Genomic DNA, 17,074 nt, shown 5'->3' on the forward strand with positions numbered 1-17,074 from the left:
ACTGTTGATGGAGTCAGATGAGTATCTCCACCTGCTCTGTGCAGATTCTCCAGAATGACAATGGCCTCTAGGATGAGGCAGCTGCCAAGGGCAGGAGAAACATTACAGCACTTTCTTCAACACAGTCGCATCCCTGCTTTTGCACATGGCACTTGAATCCTTCCAGTAAAATTTCCTTTTCTGCTGAAATCTATTAAACATTCCTTGCTGCTAAGGCTATGGTGAGATATGGTAGCACTGAAAGCAATTATGTTTTCTGGAAAATATTTGGCAAAAGGTATGTTAAGAATACAGGGCTTCCCTGGTTGCTCAGAGGTTAAAGTGTCTGCCTCCAGTGCAGGACACCCGGGTTCGATCCCTGGGTCGGGAAGATCCCCTGGAGAAGGCAATGGTAACCCACACCAGTATTCTTGCCTGTAGAATCCCATGGACGGAGAAGCCTGGTAGGCTACAGTCCATGGGGTTGCAAAGAGTCGGACACGACTGCGCAACTTCACTATTCACTATGTTAAGAATATTAAAAATGTTCATATCTGTATAATCATTTATACCACTTCCAGGAGTGTATCAGAAAGGATTTATCAGATTCATGTATTTGAATGTTTATGTACAATATAATTTATGATACTGAAAAATCAGAAAAAAATAAATGCTCAAAAATTTGAATACTAGCAAACTGATGTGTCTGTATTTTGTAATGTTATACAGTTACTTATTTATTTTTACATTTGTTTGGCAGTACCCAGTCTTAGTCTTGGCACACAGGCTCTTTAGTTATAGCTTGTGGGATCTAGTTCCCTGACCAGGGGTCAAACCTAGGTCCCCTACATTGGGAGCATGGAGTCTTAGCCCTGGACCACATTGTAGGGAAGTCTCCTACAATAAAGATCCAATAACTGTTTTTCTAAATCAAGTATTAAATTGTTTTAGAGAAAAAAATTTAATGGTGTAGCAAGCTTCTATGCTATGTCATTAAAGGGAAAATTTGCATACAAAATACATTATGATTTCAGTATCATGATTTAAACATGTATGTGTGTATAATGAATACAAGAAAAGTATAACAAGGTACCCAAATGTTAAAATGGTAATTTTTGAGCAGGAGAACTAAATATGACTTTTTTTTTTACTGCTTTCTTATATAGTCTCTATTTCTTACAATTATCATGTATGTGAATAGAAAAACCATATTAAAATTTCATGTAAAATAATGTATTATTTTAGTGTTATAAGGAACGAGTTTTTTCTTTGTTGCATGACAAACTTTGGAAAGCTCAAAATGGTATATTTATTCCATGTTGTGCAGTGGAAGAAAGTGTGTTCTTCGTATTTTCAACAGCAGGATATTAAAGTAAAACCAACAGTATTAAACTATCAGTTGTATCAAGATTTAAATGAAAATACATTTGTACTTATTCACAGTTGTCCTGTTTAAAAAAAAAACATTTATTTTAAGTAATGAAGATTAAATACATTGAATAACATTATTTTATGTGAATATGACTTTGCTAAATTTTAATAAGATAATAGCAGTTTAGAGAGATACATACACAGGTTGAGTATATACTTTTTAACACAGTAAGGCATATTTTATGATATATAATCTTTTCACCACAAAATATATATACTTCTTAGATCTGAAATAAAACTAACACGACTACCTGGGACTGGAATAACACCTTTACAAGTAATTTAATTTTTATACATGACTACAGTAACATCATTACACAAATAAGACACTCAGCTGGCATATTTTGGCAATGTGCATCTATAGGACACGGGTTGGATTTCACAAAAGCGTCTGGAACCTGACAACTACTGCTTAGCGAGTCTTTGTATGAAATGTACAGTAGCAGGTACAAGTGGGCCACAGTTGCTAATAGCTAAATAAACACGAAAGCTTTGCTGCCCTTTGGAAATTGGGCATGGCAGTCTTAAGCTCTTCTCTCCTGTTGCTCCTCTTGAGGTTTAACATATTCTAAGTACTTTCATGTGGAAATCAAATAGAACAAGAGCAGACTAGGGAGAGGACATTTCTCCCAGTAAAATTTTCCAAATCAACACTTTCATCCAGTTTCTGACATCAGTTCTTTGAGTGGGCATCATCTATCTAATGCAAAACATGGCAGAATGTGGCTTTGCTTTGTTGAGTTGCAAAGGAAAAGAACTTTTGTTCACAGCTGTAGACAAGTCAGTTCAGTCCACATAATCTATTTTATCCTTTAATTCTGAAATGTAGCCATGCTCATTTGGTAGTGAGGTGTTGTGCAAGAATGTTTTTCTTGCTCCTTCTTTAAGGTGACTTCACAGACAGATTTCAGGTGTGTCACTCAACCTCAATGCATGGGGCAGGCTTCTTGGTAGAGGAGTTTCCATTTTCTGAGGGGCGGTAGGAGAGTGTGCTCATTTTTGTTGACAGGTTTGAGTGGGATTTGGCCTTTGGGGGAATGTATTTCAGAAGCTGTAGAAAATATTTTTTAAATTTTTTCCCTAGAAAGCCATAAAAGAGAGGATTCAGGCAATTGTTAAAATAAGCCAAGCAAATAGTGATGGGCATGGCAGTGTCAACAATATCTTCAATTTTACAGTCACGAATGAGGCCCAACTGAATTAACACATCCATAAAAGTGAATATCTGGTGGGGAACCCAGGAAAAGAAAAAGAAAAGCACGATTGCCAAAATTATCTTGAAAATATCATCTTTCCTTGGTTTGTTCTTCTGAATTTCATAAGCCTTCTTGAGGGTCTTCCAAATAAGAGTGTAGCTTGTAAGAATGATCAGAAAAGGAAACAAGAATCCCAGTATATTCTTGGTGAGGCCCAGCCCTACCGGGAGGGTAGAATTTTGGGATTCGTAATGGAAAGCGCAAACTGTGATATTGGTATTCTCGATGAAAAATACATTGCGGTGGATTATAGTTGGCAAACTGGCCAAACCTGCCAGCAGCCAAATAATGATGCAGGTGACTTTGGCCACAAGCATTGTGCGCCGGAGGCGGGACTTCATTGGGTGAACAATAGCCAGGTAGCGGTCAATGCTTAGACATGTGAGTAGAAACACACTGGCGTAGAGGTTGAAACTGACACTGGCGGAAGCGATCTTACATAGGTAATTGCCGAAGGGCCAGCGGTATTCCATAGCAGTGTAGACAGCCCACAGCGGCAAAGTCAGTAAAAAGCATAAGTCAGCCAGAGCTAAATTCAAAAGAAAAACACTGGCCACAGTCTTCAGTTTCATGTAAAAGTAAATGACAATCACCACCAAGCTGTTTCCAAATATCCCCACCACAAAGATAATACTGTATAAAGTAGGGATCATGATAAATATGTAATTGTGCCTTCCAGCTTTGGGACAATCATCTTGGATTCTTTTAATACCATCTTCGGTGGAAGAGTTGAGGATCATTTTGATCTCTTGGCTGAGTCAGTCTCAGACACTATGCCAAATGCACCTAGAAAAAATAAAAATGAAAAAGGTGAAAAAAAAAGAGAAATTTCCAGTTGTAAACAAATAGTTTTGTTTCTTATTCATAAATACAGTACCTCAACTTTAGTTTTAGGAAAAAAAAATCAGATCATATTTTCTGGAGAAAAGCTGTGAGCAGAAATCTTAAAATCTAAGATTGCACATTAAAATCTTTAAAATCTTAAAATCTTTAGATTAAAATCTAAATCTTAAAAATCTAAGATTGCTCATTTAAATTAAGTTTCAGAACACATTGCTTTTCTAGGGAATGATGAATATCCCCCAGATCAGTGGAAGTGGGTTCCTAGGTGAATATTCACATAGGTCCTTTGCCTTTTTCTCTAAGAGTAAATCCTAGATTAAAAAACATAATGTAAATCTCAGAAAGTACTACTGAATTAGTTATTCAGAAAGACGAGCTTTTCCTTAGGTATGCAAGGCTAATTGTCTTAAACCTCAGAAATGTGACATAGCTGTACCTTATTCTTTGAACCATTTCTTTCATCTCACAATCTTAGGTATAGAAATTATTAGCATCCTCTCTTAAGTGGTTGGAATTGCTGTCTCTAGGTTACTGAGGAACTGATTTAAGAGGGGATAAAAGGGAAGGCTGAAGGCTTTGGGGAACAGCATTTTTTGTATGGTTTTCCAGGTCATTACATGCAGTCACCACTTATTCTTTTTTTTAATATAAATTTATTTTAACTGGAGGCTAATTACTTTACAATATTGTATTGGTTTTGCCATACATCAACATGAATCTGCGACAGGTGTACACGTGTTCCCCATCCTGAACCCCTCTTCCACCTCCCTCCCCATACCATCCCTCTGGGTCATCCCAGTGCACCAGCCCCGAGCACCCTGTATCATTCTTTAACTTCCAACTCAGTGTAGCAAAAGGGCCTGAATCTCCTAACTTTTGTGCCCACAAGCCATTTCTAGAGTTTAATCTCAATTAACCATTTGTTTAATAAAGGGTGTAAAATGAATAGATTAGGTCAGGATTGCCAATAAAATGTGTTTTGTCAGGGTTCAAGGCAGCAGCAGCAGTTCTTTAGGATTTTAGGAAGAATCAGATGCTCTGAAATGAGCTCCATAAAGATCTCTGCAAATATTTGCTCCAACATTTTACATAATCAACAATCAAGCTTTTCATTGATGTGATTTAGAAAAGCATCATAGTCTGCCCTAGACAAGAGTCTATCTGAAAACCCTTGGAGGGGAGCTGAAGGTGCTGTGACGGTCACAAGGCAGGATGGGGCACAAGTATGCTCTGAGGTGAAAGGCAGCCCTATGCATCGGTGAGGCTGGCCAGTTAGGGGAGGGATGTTGGTAAAGACCCCATTGCTCCACCAGGAGTGCGTCCCTAGATGAGCATGGGTCCCTAGATTTGCTTCCTCTTGTAGCAAAGTGTCCGGGGTAAGAAGAGGAATGGGAATAAGACACTTCTAGTCTGCCCTGCTTATTTAACTTCTATGCAGAGTACATCATGAAAAACACTGGGCTGGAAGAAGTGCAAGCTGGAATCAAGATTGCTGGGAGAAATATCAATAACCTCAGATATGCAGATGACACCACCCTTATGGCAGAAAGTGAAGAGGAACTCAAAAGCCTCTTGATGAAAGTGAAAGAGGAGAGTGAAAAAGTTGGCTTAAAGCTCAACATTCAGAAAACGAAGATCATGGCATCCGGTCCCATCACTTCATGGGAAATAGATGGGGAAACAGTAGAAACAGTGTCAGACTTCATTTTTTTGGGCTCCAAAATCACTGCAGATGGTGATTGCAGCCATGAAATTAAGACTCTTACTCCTTGGAAGGAAAGTTATGACCAACCTAGATAGCATATTCAAAAGCAGAAACATTACTTTGCCAACAAAGCTATGGTTTTTCCTGTGGTCATGTATGGATGTGAGAGTTGGACTGTGAAGAAGGCTGAGTGCCGAATAATTGATGGTTTTGAACTGCGGTGTTGGAGAAGACTCTTGAGAGTCCCTTGGACTGCGAGGAGATCCAACCAGTCCATTCTAAAAGAGATCAGCCCTGGGATTTCTTTGGAAGGAATGATGCTAAAGCTGAAACTCCAGTACTTTGGCCACCTCATGCGAAGAGTTGACTCATTGGAAAAGACTCTGATGCTGGGAGGGATTGGGGGCAGGAGGAGAAGGGGATGACAGAGGATGAGATGGCTGAATGGCATCACCAACTTGATGGACGTGAGTTTGAGTGAACTCCGGGAGTTGGTGATGGACAGGGAGGTCTGGTGTGCTGCAATTCATGGGGTCACAAAGAGTCAGACATGACTGAGAGACTGAACTGGACTGAACTGAGTCTGCCCAGGAGAGCTGCACATAGTGTCTGGGAGAGCTGGCTGAACACATGCACCTAAGGTAGTAGTGAAACGGTGCTGTGAGAGGATGAGTCTCAATTAGCCAGATTATAAAATATAACACTGGGAAAAAGAGTTTCTTAAGTCATCTCTTTGGAGAAGGCGATGGCATCCCACTCCAATACTCTTGCCTGGAAAATCCCAGGGACGGGGGAGCCTGATGGGCTGCCGTCTATGGGGTCGCACAGAGTCGGACATGGATGAAGTGACTTAGCAGCAGCAGCAGCAGCAAGTGGTCTCTTTGCCTCCCCCAAGGGGCGCAGTTATTCTCCCTACCTGAGGTTTTTGGCTCTACACCCTCTTTATCTTCTCCTTTTGTAGTCAGAGCTGTATGAACTAAATCCCTTTCTTATCTTCTCATTCACGGGGGTCTCAGCAAATGTCACATGCTCTGTGGGGCCTTCCTAACTTGCCTGGGCAATTGGCTGTTCCATTTTTTTGTGCTCTTTTGGCACTTTGGATGTAGGTTTTGACCTATATATTATAATGGCATGTTGACTTATCTGTCTTCTCCACCAGTTTGTAAGTGATTTGAGGATAAGGCCTGTTTGGAATTATCTTGTTCACTAGTGTAAACCCTCATACCTTCCAGAAGGCAGATGATAAATGTCTGATGAATAAGAAAACAAGTGGACACATGAATGGGTGAATATTATATAACTTAAAGCTGTAAGTGGAAAGTATTGAGACTAATTTCTAGGGGGCTAATGAAATCAATTTACATTCTGCTCCCAAAGAATTTGATAGAAAATGCTCAGTGTCAACCTGAGCCTCACTTTTGATAATAAGCTAAAACCTAAACCCAGTGCAATTTAAACTGACAAAATAAACCCTTGGTACTTTTAGAAATCTGTGGTTTACAAGACAAAAGAAGATGAAAAGAAGGAATAATTTAATAGAAACTAGGGCTAGGTTATGAGGGAAGTTTGACCTATTTCTTTTTCACCCAGAAGGATTTCTCTACACTTTCCTGATTTTGTTTTTAAAAAAGTCATAGTTACTAAAATTATGCCAATTTAGAAGTATATATCCATTTAGGTAAACAAATATTCTCTGTTAAAAAGTAAATGCTTCATAAATGGCTAGCAGTTATTTACACCTTAATGTGGATTAATTATTTGTTCTTCTAATATCTAGTTGAGATAAGTTGGATTTTGCCTTAGGAAAAATTGAAAATGTCAAGGTTTTAGAATCTCAAAGATTAAAAGTGTCCTGGGTTGAACTCCATAACTCCGTAACTGAAAATAGGGAGAGTTAAATATTTGTTTCGATTTGGGCATAAGGGCACTGAAAGGAAGGAATACATTTGGGTGCCCTGAGTTGGGTGCCCAAGAGCAGGGAGGAAATTCTCTTTCTTCTCTTCATCTTACTTTGAGGACACACAACTCTGGTTGGTTCCATTAATTTTTGTCTAGAGGGGGTAGCATTTTATTGAGTAGGCCTGAATTGTAACCATCATTTATAAAAGAATTCCTATGGAAAATTTTGTATTTGAAAGGATCAGTTTATAAACATGGATTTGTAGTCCAATTCTTTCACATTGTGAGGTCAGCCTTTTCATAAATTTCCATCGATCTATATTGACTAATATAAAAGGTTGCTCTGAACAACTAGAGAAACATCTCTGGAAATTTCAGTGAGGTATCTATTGTTTTAATGAGTATATTACTTGAGAAACTCTGAGCATAGCACCGAATATACTAATTGGAAGAACATTTTATATAAATGTTTATGTAAGTAATGACCAAGACTTCCTACCTAGTAAGGAGAGAGGGAGAGGAATGTTAGTGATGAAAACATCAGGAACAACCATAAGGAGGCAGAATGCAAACCGTGCATTTATCAGGCAGTTATCCATTCATCCCATATTCACTCAACACCTATTATGTGTTGGGGTAAGGAATGCAAAGCGAATAAAAGCAGTCTTTCTGCTCCTCCTGATAATTTGAGTCTAGCTGGGGGATTAGGAGTCTTAAAGCCAGAATTATCTCCAATGTGTTGAATCCTTATACCATACTTAGGCATGTGAAATGTTCTGTATTTATTACTGACCCTGCCTAGTGGTGAGGATTTCCGATAATGATCAGGGATGCTTCCCAGAGATGGCCCGTAGGCTTTGGAGGATGTATGAAAATCAGAGTGGTTAGCACTTAAAGGCAGGCATCTGGCCAGCTAAGGTAGACTAGAGATTTTGTCATCGATTGAACTTCATTATGAGTGTCTGCAGCTTCATCTATGGGAAACTGCTCCTGTAAATTTATAGATACTGCAAAACCTTCTGGGTATGGATGGTGTATGAATGTGTACTGGATGGAAGGGTGACCCAGGCCTTACAGGCGTGTAAAATATATTGTTCTCTTAGTCTGCACTCTTGCCACTCGTAGGCTTCCCTAGAGAAAGCTGGTTCTGAGAAAGAGAGAAGAATGAAACTCCTATGATTGGAGTCGCCTTCAATTGATAATAATTAAATGGAAAAGACTAGGCTGCTTCTCTTATTTTATAATGACATTTAATCCACTGGCATTTTATTTCATTTTTACTTTTTAATCATTGATCATTTATTTATTATTTTTATTTTTTAATTAATTTATTTTTAAAATTATTTTTCAATAATTAAATGGAAAAGACTAGGCTGCTTCTCTTTGAAGCTTGAAAGGATGCTCTTTTGGTGAGCAGCTGAAGGAGGAAGAGATGTGGTCTTCAAACTTTTGAGTCCTAGAAAGCAGCTAATTTTTTGGTTTCAGTCTGCTGCTTCTCCCAGTAGGGTTACAGGCAGATAGGTTATTGAGTGAAAACATAGGAGGGGCCATCTCTCTTTATTCTTGGGTCTTGCTGTAGCTTTTACTTAGGCTCTGTGGTTTACATGAACTCCACAACATCATTTCCTCTTGGGGGAAAGAAAATGGAATTCAGAGTCAAAATGCTCGTAAATGAATTCCTTTACCACTTACAGATACGTGTAGCTCTGAGTAAGTCATCCCATTTCTCTGAATATAAGTCTCAGTTTCCTCATCTATAAGAAATGGGAGCAATGCCTTCTATTGCACTAAATTGTTATTGTAATTAAATAAGATAACTTAAAAGTACTGGCTCTATCTCTCAAGCAGTTAGTATTTAATAAGTGTGTTGTATGTGGATCTTACTATATTATTTTGAATGCAAAGCAAGGGCTGTTTCAGCCATAAGTCAAAAAAGCATGAGAGATTAAAAAAAAAAAAGTTTATCACTGGTAAGCTCTTTTTCTTGCCATTCAAAGGTTAAAAACACCAAGCTGTTCTCTCAAAGTATGAGTAAAAAATAATCTTAAGCAGCTGAATACATTTTCCGTGAGTCAGGTGGGAACTCTCAGTCTGCTGCAAACACAAGGTTGGCTCACGGTGGCCACACCACATTTATCTACTGGTTGTTTAGTAGGAATTACCTTGCAGTCCTTGACAGCTTCCCTGGTTCTTAAAAACAAACCTAAGAAAGATTTTCTTTTTATCTTTTTTTTTTTAATTCTAAGAATATTTCCCCCAAGACTTTCAATTAGAATATTTTTTTGACTTTTCAAGAACAGCTTTGTATTTTTTTCTTAATTTTTATTGGAGTATAGTTCCTTCACAATGTTTTGTTAGTTTCTACTGTATAACGAAGTGAATCAGCTTTACATATACATGTATCCTCTCTTTTATGGATTTTCTTCCCATTTAGGTCACCACAGAGCACTGAGTAGAGTTCCCTATATAGTAGATTTTCATTTGTTATCTATTTTCTATATAGTATCAATAGTGTATATATGTCAAGGCCAGTCTCCCAATTCTTCCCACCCCGTCCTTCCCCTTGGTATCTATACATCTGTTCTTTATGTCTGTGTCTCTACTTCTGCTTTGCAAACAAGACCATCATACCATTCTTCTAGATTCCACATACATGACTTAATATATAATGTTCACTTTTCTCTTTCTGACTTACTTCACTCTGTATGACAGTCTCTAGGTCCATCACATTTCTAAAAATTGATTAGAATATTAATACCTCCTTAAGCTTTTATTCAAGCCCAAACCAATCTAATTAAATTGTCCATTAGAAGCTCCTTTTTAAATGAGTTTGCAATCTGAAGAAAAAAAAAAAACACTCTGAAGTTTCCTATGATAATAGAGAGAGAACTAAAAGACCAAGTAATTATATTTTAGGGTAATCTATCAAAGTATCTTTCTTAAATATCAGAAAGAGTAGGTCAGTGTTTGTAAGTTTCTTGTCGTGATGGAGAGCTCAATAAACCATCCTGTTCAAAAGGCATTCTCTTTATTGATCCTATCTTATAATTCAGTCATTAGAAAGCAACTGATTTTGCTCCTGTGTGTTCTTCCGCCAGTAATGAGTGAGGCATCCTACAGGGAACAACTCTTAAGTCAGTATCTGTTTGTGAATTCATTGAATCATAGAAGCCGGCACTAAAATTTTTAGAGTTTCTACTTGTTTCTTTTTCAAATCCACTTGTTCTTAAATCTTAACCTTCTGTTCTTATTTTATGGGATCCTTACCTCCTTAAACACTTTGAACATCTGTGTTAAGAGCACCTATTCAATTGCTTTACTGTTTGTAGTTCTTCAGATGTAAATTCTATTTGTTTCATCTACAGACATGAAGGCATTTGCCTTCATTTTAGGTTTTATAGTCTTTGACTGTGAGTCCATCAATTAGCTTCTTTAGGAGGTCTGAGTGTCTGGATGGTGGTGGTGGGTGAAATTTCTGCTTGGACATACGACTCTCAGTTGATCTGGAAAAGTTCTTAGAGCCAGTTCTCAGCCTAGTTTTCTACCCCTTACTTTGCAGTTACTCGGTGCTGTGCTGTGCTTAGTCACTCAGTTGTGTTATGTCTGACTCTTTGCGACTCCACAGTTTGCAGCCAATCAGGATCCTCTGTCCATGGGGATTCTCCAGGCAAGAATACTGCAGTGGGTTGCTATTCCTTCCTCTAGGGGACCTTCCCAACCGAGGGATTGAATCCAGGTCTCTTCTTTACCATCTGAGTCACCCCAAAATACTGGAGTGGGTAGCCTATCCCTTCTCCAGAGAATCTTCCCTACCCAGGAACCTGGGGTTTCCTGCATTGCACACAGATTCTTTACCAACTCAGCTACCAGGGAAGCCATTAGGCCCTCTACCCATTTTCAAATTTTTACTGGTCTACAAAAGTTATTTTAGTCTTAGATCATAATGGGCAGTAGTTTTCCAGTTCCTGGCTTTAACCAGGAAACCCAGTTTCAGTTGCCTTCAGTACATGAGTCTAGTGGTCTTTACTTCCATTCTGGTAAAGTCATTAGAACTTTATGTCAACTGTGTATCTGGTGTTGGTTTGTCCCTGGCCCATGTGGTCTTAATTCTTCTTCGGTGCTCTAATGTGATATTTAATGTAGAGAAAAAAGGTTAATATCCATGATTGCTTAATCCATTGTCCTCAACTTGACTGGAAGTTGCTCTACACGTTATTTGGTGAAAATAGTTATGTTGCTTGGATCCAATAAGCTTTAGACTATAGTCTTGTCCTTCTTCTTGCTACATCCTCTCCATTGTGCCCTTTGATGAAGCATCCAGGTCTTTCTGGATGACATTCTCGTTCATGCTGGGGATCCTCGAAGCCATGTAGAAGAAAGCATGGCAGAAAGTCTATATTATAAGGCACGTGACCTACTCTCAAGTCAGACACACAGGAGAATGCCATGCTTTTGGTTGATAGTCCCAGCCTGACTCCTTCTCTGTTACTTTCCTTGGAGATGATTTCATTTGCCTCTGCAATTCCCAGATGAATCTTCTCTTAATAAAAAAGTATGTAGTAAAAGTATTAATGCCATATTAATTAAATACTTAAGATTTAATCTTCTCAAACTTAGTGAATACAAGTGTTGTATGTCTAAGTGGTTAAGTAATGGTTTCTGACCCTCTTACTAAATCAATATCATCCACCATGGCCTGCTCTCAGAAGAAATGAAAGCAGTGCAAACTACTTTCTTATTTCTGTTCATACCAAGTGTAATCAACTCTGGTGACAGTGGTTAAATGTTCTGTCATCCTCAACCAGTCCTAACCTTTGCTTTGTCCAAAATAGTGCAAGAAGCTAAAGAACTTAGCTGTGAAAGGAAATTCAGAAGTTCTTTCCAAGTTAGGGTATAAATTTCAAGGAAAGTATAATGTTAATACTAAATTTTTGCTTCTTGGAAATTATTCAATACTTTAATATATAATAATGTAACACTAGTCTACAACTAAATTTCTTTCCACTTGAGAAGCTCCTGTTTATCAAGAGCTTAAACAAGTTGGTTGTGATGAATATCCCAAGCTCCCCAAACAACTCTCTTCATTCCTATGGTATTTCCTCCCACTCTTGTCTGTCCTAAACTCTTGAGTATTTCTGTTGTATGAGGTTTTTTTTTTTTTTAATTTCAAAAAGAAAATATAGGGATGAAAGATATGTGATTAAGTCTAATCAGGTGCTTAATAATCTTCCTTTGACATGTTGGTGTTAATGAAAAATATTCTTCTTATGTTAAATATAGAAGGTCATGGAAGATTTTCTAGTGAGTATAGAAAGAGTAGTACTCCCGAGACTAGGAGAAAAGGAAAATAGCACCTAATTTGGGAGAAATCTTGTACATAAATGAACTCCTGTTCTTTAATACTCCCAAATTCCTCAAACTTATGGACTCACAGAATTTCCCCCAGGGAATCATAATCACATTTCAGAAGATCAGTATCTCAGCCATCAAGGAGGAGGCAACATCATTTTAATGCTATGGCTTTTGGAGACTGTTTACAAGCCTCTTTTTCGACAGATGAAAGAGGCAGTTCCTAGGTGGGCATCTCAGTCAACAACAGCTGCTTTATCCAACTTTGTGAACAAAACCCCAGACTTCATATGTGAAGCCATTCCACATTTGCATCTTCAAGACTTTAAATCAGGAGCAGAAACTCTTTACTTCATTTCAAATTCCACTCTAAGGGGTATGAGGAAAGTTATTGGGAAGGAAAGGATGCACTAATTAATTTATACCCCTAAGAAATGATGATAATATTATAGAATTTCCATGTATTATGAGTTTTATGCTAGAGATTGTTGGCCACATGACAATTCATTGCAGATTAAAGTTTTTAATGTTATACAAATCACATAGCCATAAATTTTAATGAAGCTAGGAGGATTAAATATTCAGTATATTGTATATGTTCCCCCAAAGTGCCCAATTTCCTGATTGCAGCAGGAATATTCTTTGAATGATAGTCTACAAATTGGTCCTGCACAATGTGTAAGGAGGCCTGGGTTCTAATTTTGGCTTTTCAAATCATTGGCTAGGTGACCTTGAATGAGTCACTTAGCTTCTCCAGACCTCTCTATTGTCATGCTTCAAAAAACCTTCTGAAACACTGAAATTTCATAATCTTTTTTCTGAATAGTATGCATCTTTTGAAGACAAAGGCAATAATGGCCTGATAAGTAGAAATTACCTGATAAATCATAAAATCAGCCAACTATTTATCTGTTGATATAGGTAGTATTAGTGTCACAGTGATTTAATAACATTGTATAACTAGATCTAAGAACTCTTTTTTTTATTAAAAATGAAATGAAAAGAATTTTGCCTTTTATTGAAGATAAATAAGCTCTACTTAAGATCACTGAGTTAAGCTGACTGACTGGAAAAGACCCTGATGCTGGGAAAGATTGAGGACAGGAGGAGAAGGGGGTGACAGAGGATGAGATGGTTGGATGGCATCACTGACTCAATGGATATGAGTTTGAGCAAACTCCAGGAGATAGTGAAGGACAAGGAAGCCTGGCGTGTTTCAGTCTTGGGGTTGCAAAGAGTTGGACATGACAGAGTGACTAAATTACATAAGTTCATTATGTTATAGTGATAGTGTGTTCTTCCCATTAAAAAAAATTAATTATCTACCCAAAGAAATGTTTCCTCAGCAGGGCATTTGGATATCTGGTTGTGACTCTAGGTTGATGAAGTCAAGATTATAAGTTTGGACATGATCTAGACAGAGGATGAGATGGTTGGAAAGCATCACTGATTCAACGGACATAGACTTGGACAAACACTGGGAGATGGTGAGGGACAGGGAGGCCTGGCATACTCCAGTCCATGGGGTCTCAAATAGTCAGACACGACTTAGCAACTGAACAACAACAACAACATGATCTTGACTAGTTATTTTTACTCCATTTATGATCAAAAATTGTGAACCTCTCATGCACCCCTGTGTTATTCACTGGCAGTTCCAGTTGCCAGGGTAAAGACAGATTGGTTCATGGTTGCAAGACAAAATTAAAAGCATACTTTGCTGTTAGGGAGTCAAGATAACATCAATATGAAAAAAGTGGTACAATGTGTTATTAAAATAACTTATTTGAAACGAAACTACTCTCAAATTCTTTGTGAGGAAAATACAACTTTTTAAAGTTTAGCAAATGCTTACAGTAGTTTGGGCCTTCCCTGGTGGCTCGGACAGTAAAGAACATGTCTGCAGTGCAGGAGACCTGAGTTTGATCGTTGGATTGGTAAGATCCCCTGGAGAAGAGAATGGCAACCCACTCCAGTATTCTTGCTTGGAGAATTCCATGGACAGAGGACTCTGGCAGTCTGCCATCCATGGGGCTGCAAAGAGTCGGACACGACTAAGTGACTAACACTATCACTTTCTTACAGTGGTTCAGTTGCCTAGGTAAAACAGAGGTGGGGTCAGAGTATTATAAAGGAACCTCACAGTAATATACTAAGAGTATAATACTTCAAAGTATTATATTAGTTAATGCTTTGAAGAGTTAAATGGACTTTTGTGCTAAGAGAATGAGCTGAAGAATTGATGGTTTTGAACTGTGGTGATGGAGAAGAGTTTTGAGAATCCCTTGGATGTAAGGAGATCAAACCAGTCAATCCTAAAGGAAATCAGTCCTGAGTATTCATTGGAAAGACTGATGCTGAGCTGAAGCTCCAATACTTTGGACACCTAATGCGAAGAGCTGACTCATTAGAAAAGACGCTGATACTAGGAGAGATTGAAGGCAGGAAGAGAAAGGGATGACAGAAGATGAGATGGTTGGATGACATCACCAGCTCAACGGACATAAGTTTGAGCAAACTCTGGGAGATGGTGAAGGACAGGGGAGTCTGACATGCTGCAATCCATGGGGTCACAAAGAATCAGACGTGACTGTGTGACTAAATAACAACAAAGGGTAATGTTCATTAGATTTTGATTTTATCACAGTTTTTTTTTCTTCAAATACAGTTTAGTTTGCTATGTTTAATTTACTTTTTTACATTAATATGTTGTAGAGATGGAAAGACAGCAGAGTGGTTTGGCAGAGAAAGGACTGGACTAGAGTATAGTTCAAGGGCTTGTTTTGTCCCTAAAATCAGTATTCTAAGCATGAGTCATTCAGTTGTGTCTGACTCTGCAACTCCATGGACTGTAGCCCACCAGGATCTTCTGTCCATGGGATTTTTTTTTAGGCAAGAATACTGGAGTGTGTAGCCATTCTCTTCTGTAGCAGATTTCCTTGACCTAGGCATTGGACTCATGGCTCCTGCACTGCAGGCAGATTCTTTACTGTTTGAACCACTATGTAAGTAATTTAGTTTCTTACTTTATTATGTCTTAAATATTATAAAATATTTTGTATAAGAATACCAACACCAGTTCTCATTTCTGTTTCATAGGTTGTTAAATTTAAAAAGTTAGGTCTTTGGAAGATATGAAGGTACTTTGAAAACACAGCCTTTCTATATAATGCAAGGATAAGTGAAATGAATTTAATGAAAGAAAACTGATAACTTCAAAAGATTAATGGATTTTTTATCATTCAGAAGTTCAACAGAAATATTTTTCATTATTATAATCTAATGCTTTTGCTTCAATGATTATAGCATGGTACTTGATTAATGCTGAGAGAAAGGTAAAATGATATTGCATAGTATCTGTGTCTATGTTGTAGTAGCAAATATCTGGGTAAAGAGTGAGGCCCTCAGGCTCAGTCTGACCAACAGATATATTTTCTTTGGCTCCCCATAAAGGGTTTATAACTTCTGGGATTTGAATGTTCTGTGGTTCACTAATCCCCATCATTCTCTAGTTTCTGATTCTTTCAGCCAGTGCTGTTCAAAAGAAAAATGTTAGCTACCTATGCAATTAAAACTTTTCTAGTAGCCACATTAAAAATAATAATATTTCACCCAGTATATCCAAAATATTGTCATTTCAACATGTAATTAATCCAAAAATTATTGAGATATTTTACTTTATTTTTCGCCAAGTTTCCAAAATCCAGTATAGTTTTTTTTTTCTTTCCCCAGCATATTCTAGTTCAAATGTGGCTAGCCACACTTCAAGTCTCAGAGACTGCTTGGGCCTGGCCACCAAATTGGACAGCACAGCACAGGTGCTTCTCCCACATAAGTCACTTACCTAAGCCTTCTAGCAATGGTTCTGAAAACGCAGTCTCTGGAACAGCAGCAGCACCACCACCTGGGAATTTCTTTGGAATGCAAATCTTAGGCCCCATCTAATATCTACTGAATCAGAAACTCTGTGGGTGGTGTCCAATAAGCTATTTTAATGAGCCCTCCAGGCAATTCTGGCATACACTTTTAAAAACCCTTAGAAAACTGGAAATAGAACTGCCATATGACCCAACAATCCCACTGCTGGGCATACACACCGAGGAATCCAGAATTGAAAGAGACACGGGTACCCCAAAGTTCATTGCAGCACTGTTTACAATAGCTAGGGCATGGAAGCAACCTAGATGCCCACTGGCAGATGAATGGATAAGAAAGCTGTGGTACATATACACAATGGACTATGACTCAGCTACTAAAAAGAATGCATTTGAATCAGTTCTAATGAGGTGGATGAAACTGGAGCCTATGATACAGAGTGAAGTAAGTCAGAAAGAAAAACACCAGTACAGTATAATAACACATATATATGGAACTTAGAAAGATGGTAATGATGACCCTATATGTGAGACAGCAAAAGAGACAACAAAAAAGGACTCTGTGGGAGAAGGCGAGGGTGGGATGATTTGCAAGAACAGCACTGAAACCTGTATATTACCATATGTGAAATAGATTGCCAGTCCAGGTTCGATGCATGAGACAGGGTGCTCAGGGCTGGTGCACTGGGACAATCCTGAGGGATGGGATGGGGAGGGAGGTGGGGGTTCAGGATGTA

General features: G+C 38.2%; 1 protein-coding gene across 1 annotated transcript in view; it reads right to left on the reverse strand.

Annotated features, from left to right (window-relative positions):
- AGTR1 (angiotensin II receptor type 1) overlaps nt 1,426–17,074 on the reverse strand; it is a 52,749-nt gene continuing 37,100 nt past the window's right edge. The window contains exon 3 of the mRNA XM_018049126.1: nt 1,426–3,452. Within this exon, the coding sequence (XP_017904615.1) occupies nt 2,327–3,406 (1,080 nt within the window). The 5' untranslated portion in view covers nt 3,407–3,452 and the 3' untranslated portion in view covers nt 1,426–2,326. The remainder of the gene's footprint in view (nt 3,453–17,074) is intronic.

The sequence above is a fragment of the Capra hircus genome, chromosome 1 (genome assembly GCF_001704415.2).
Source record: "Capra hircus breed San Clemente chromosome 1, ASM170441v1, whole genome shotgun sequence".
Classification (NCBI taxonomy): Eukaryota; Metazoa; Chordata; class Mammalia; order Artiodactyla; family Bovidae; genus Capra; species Capra hircus.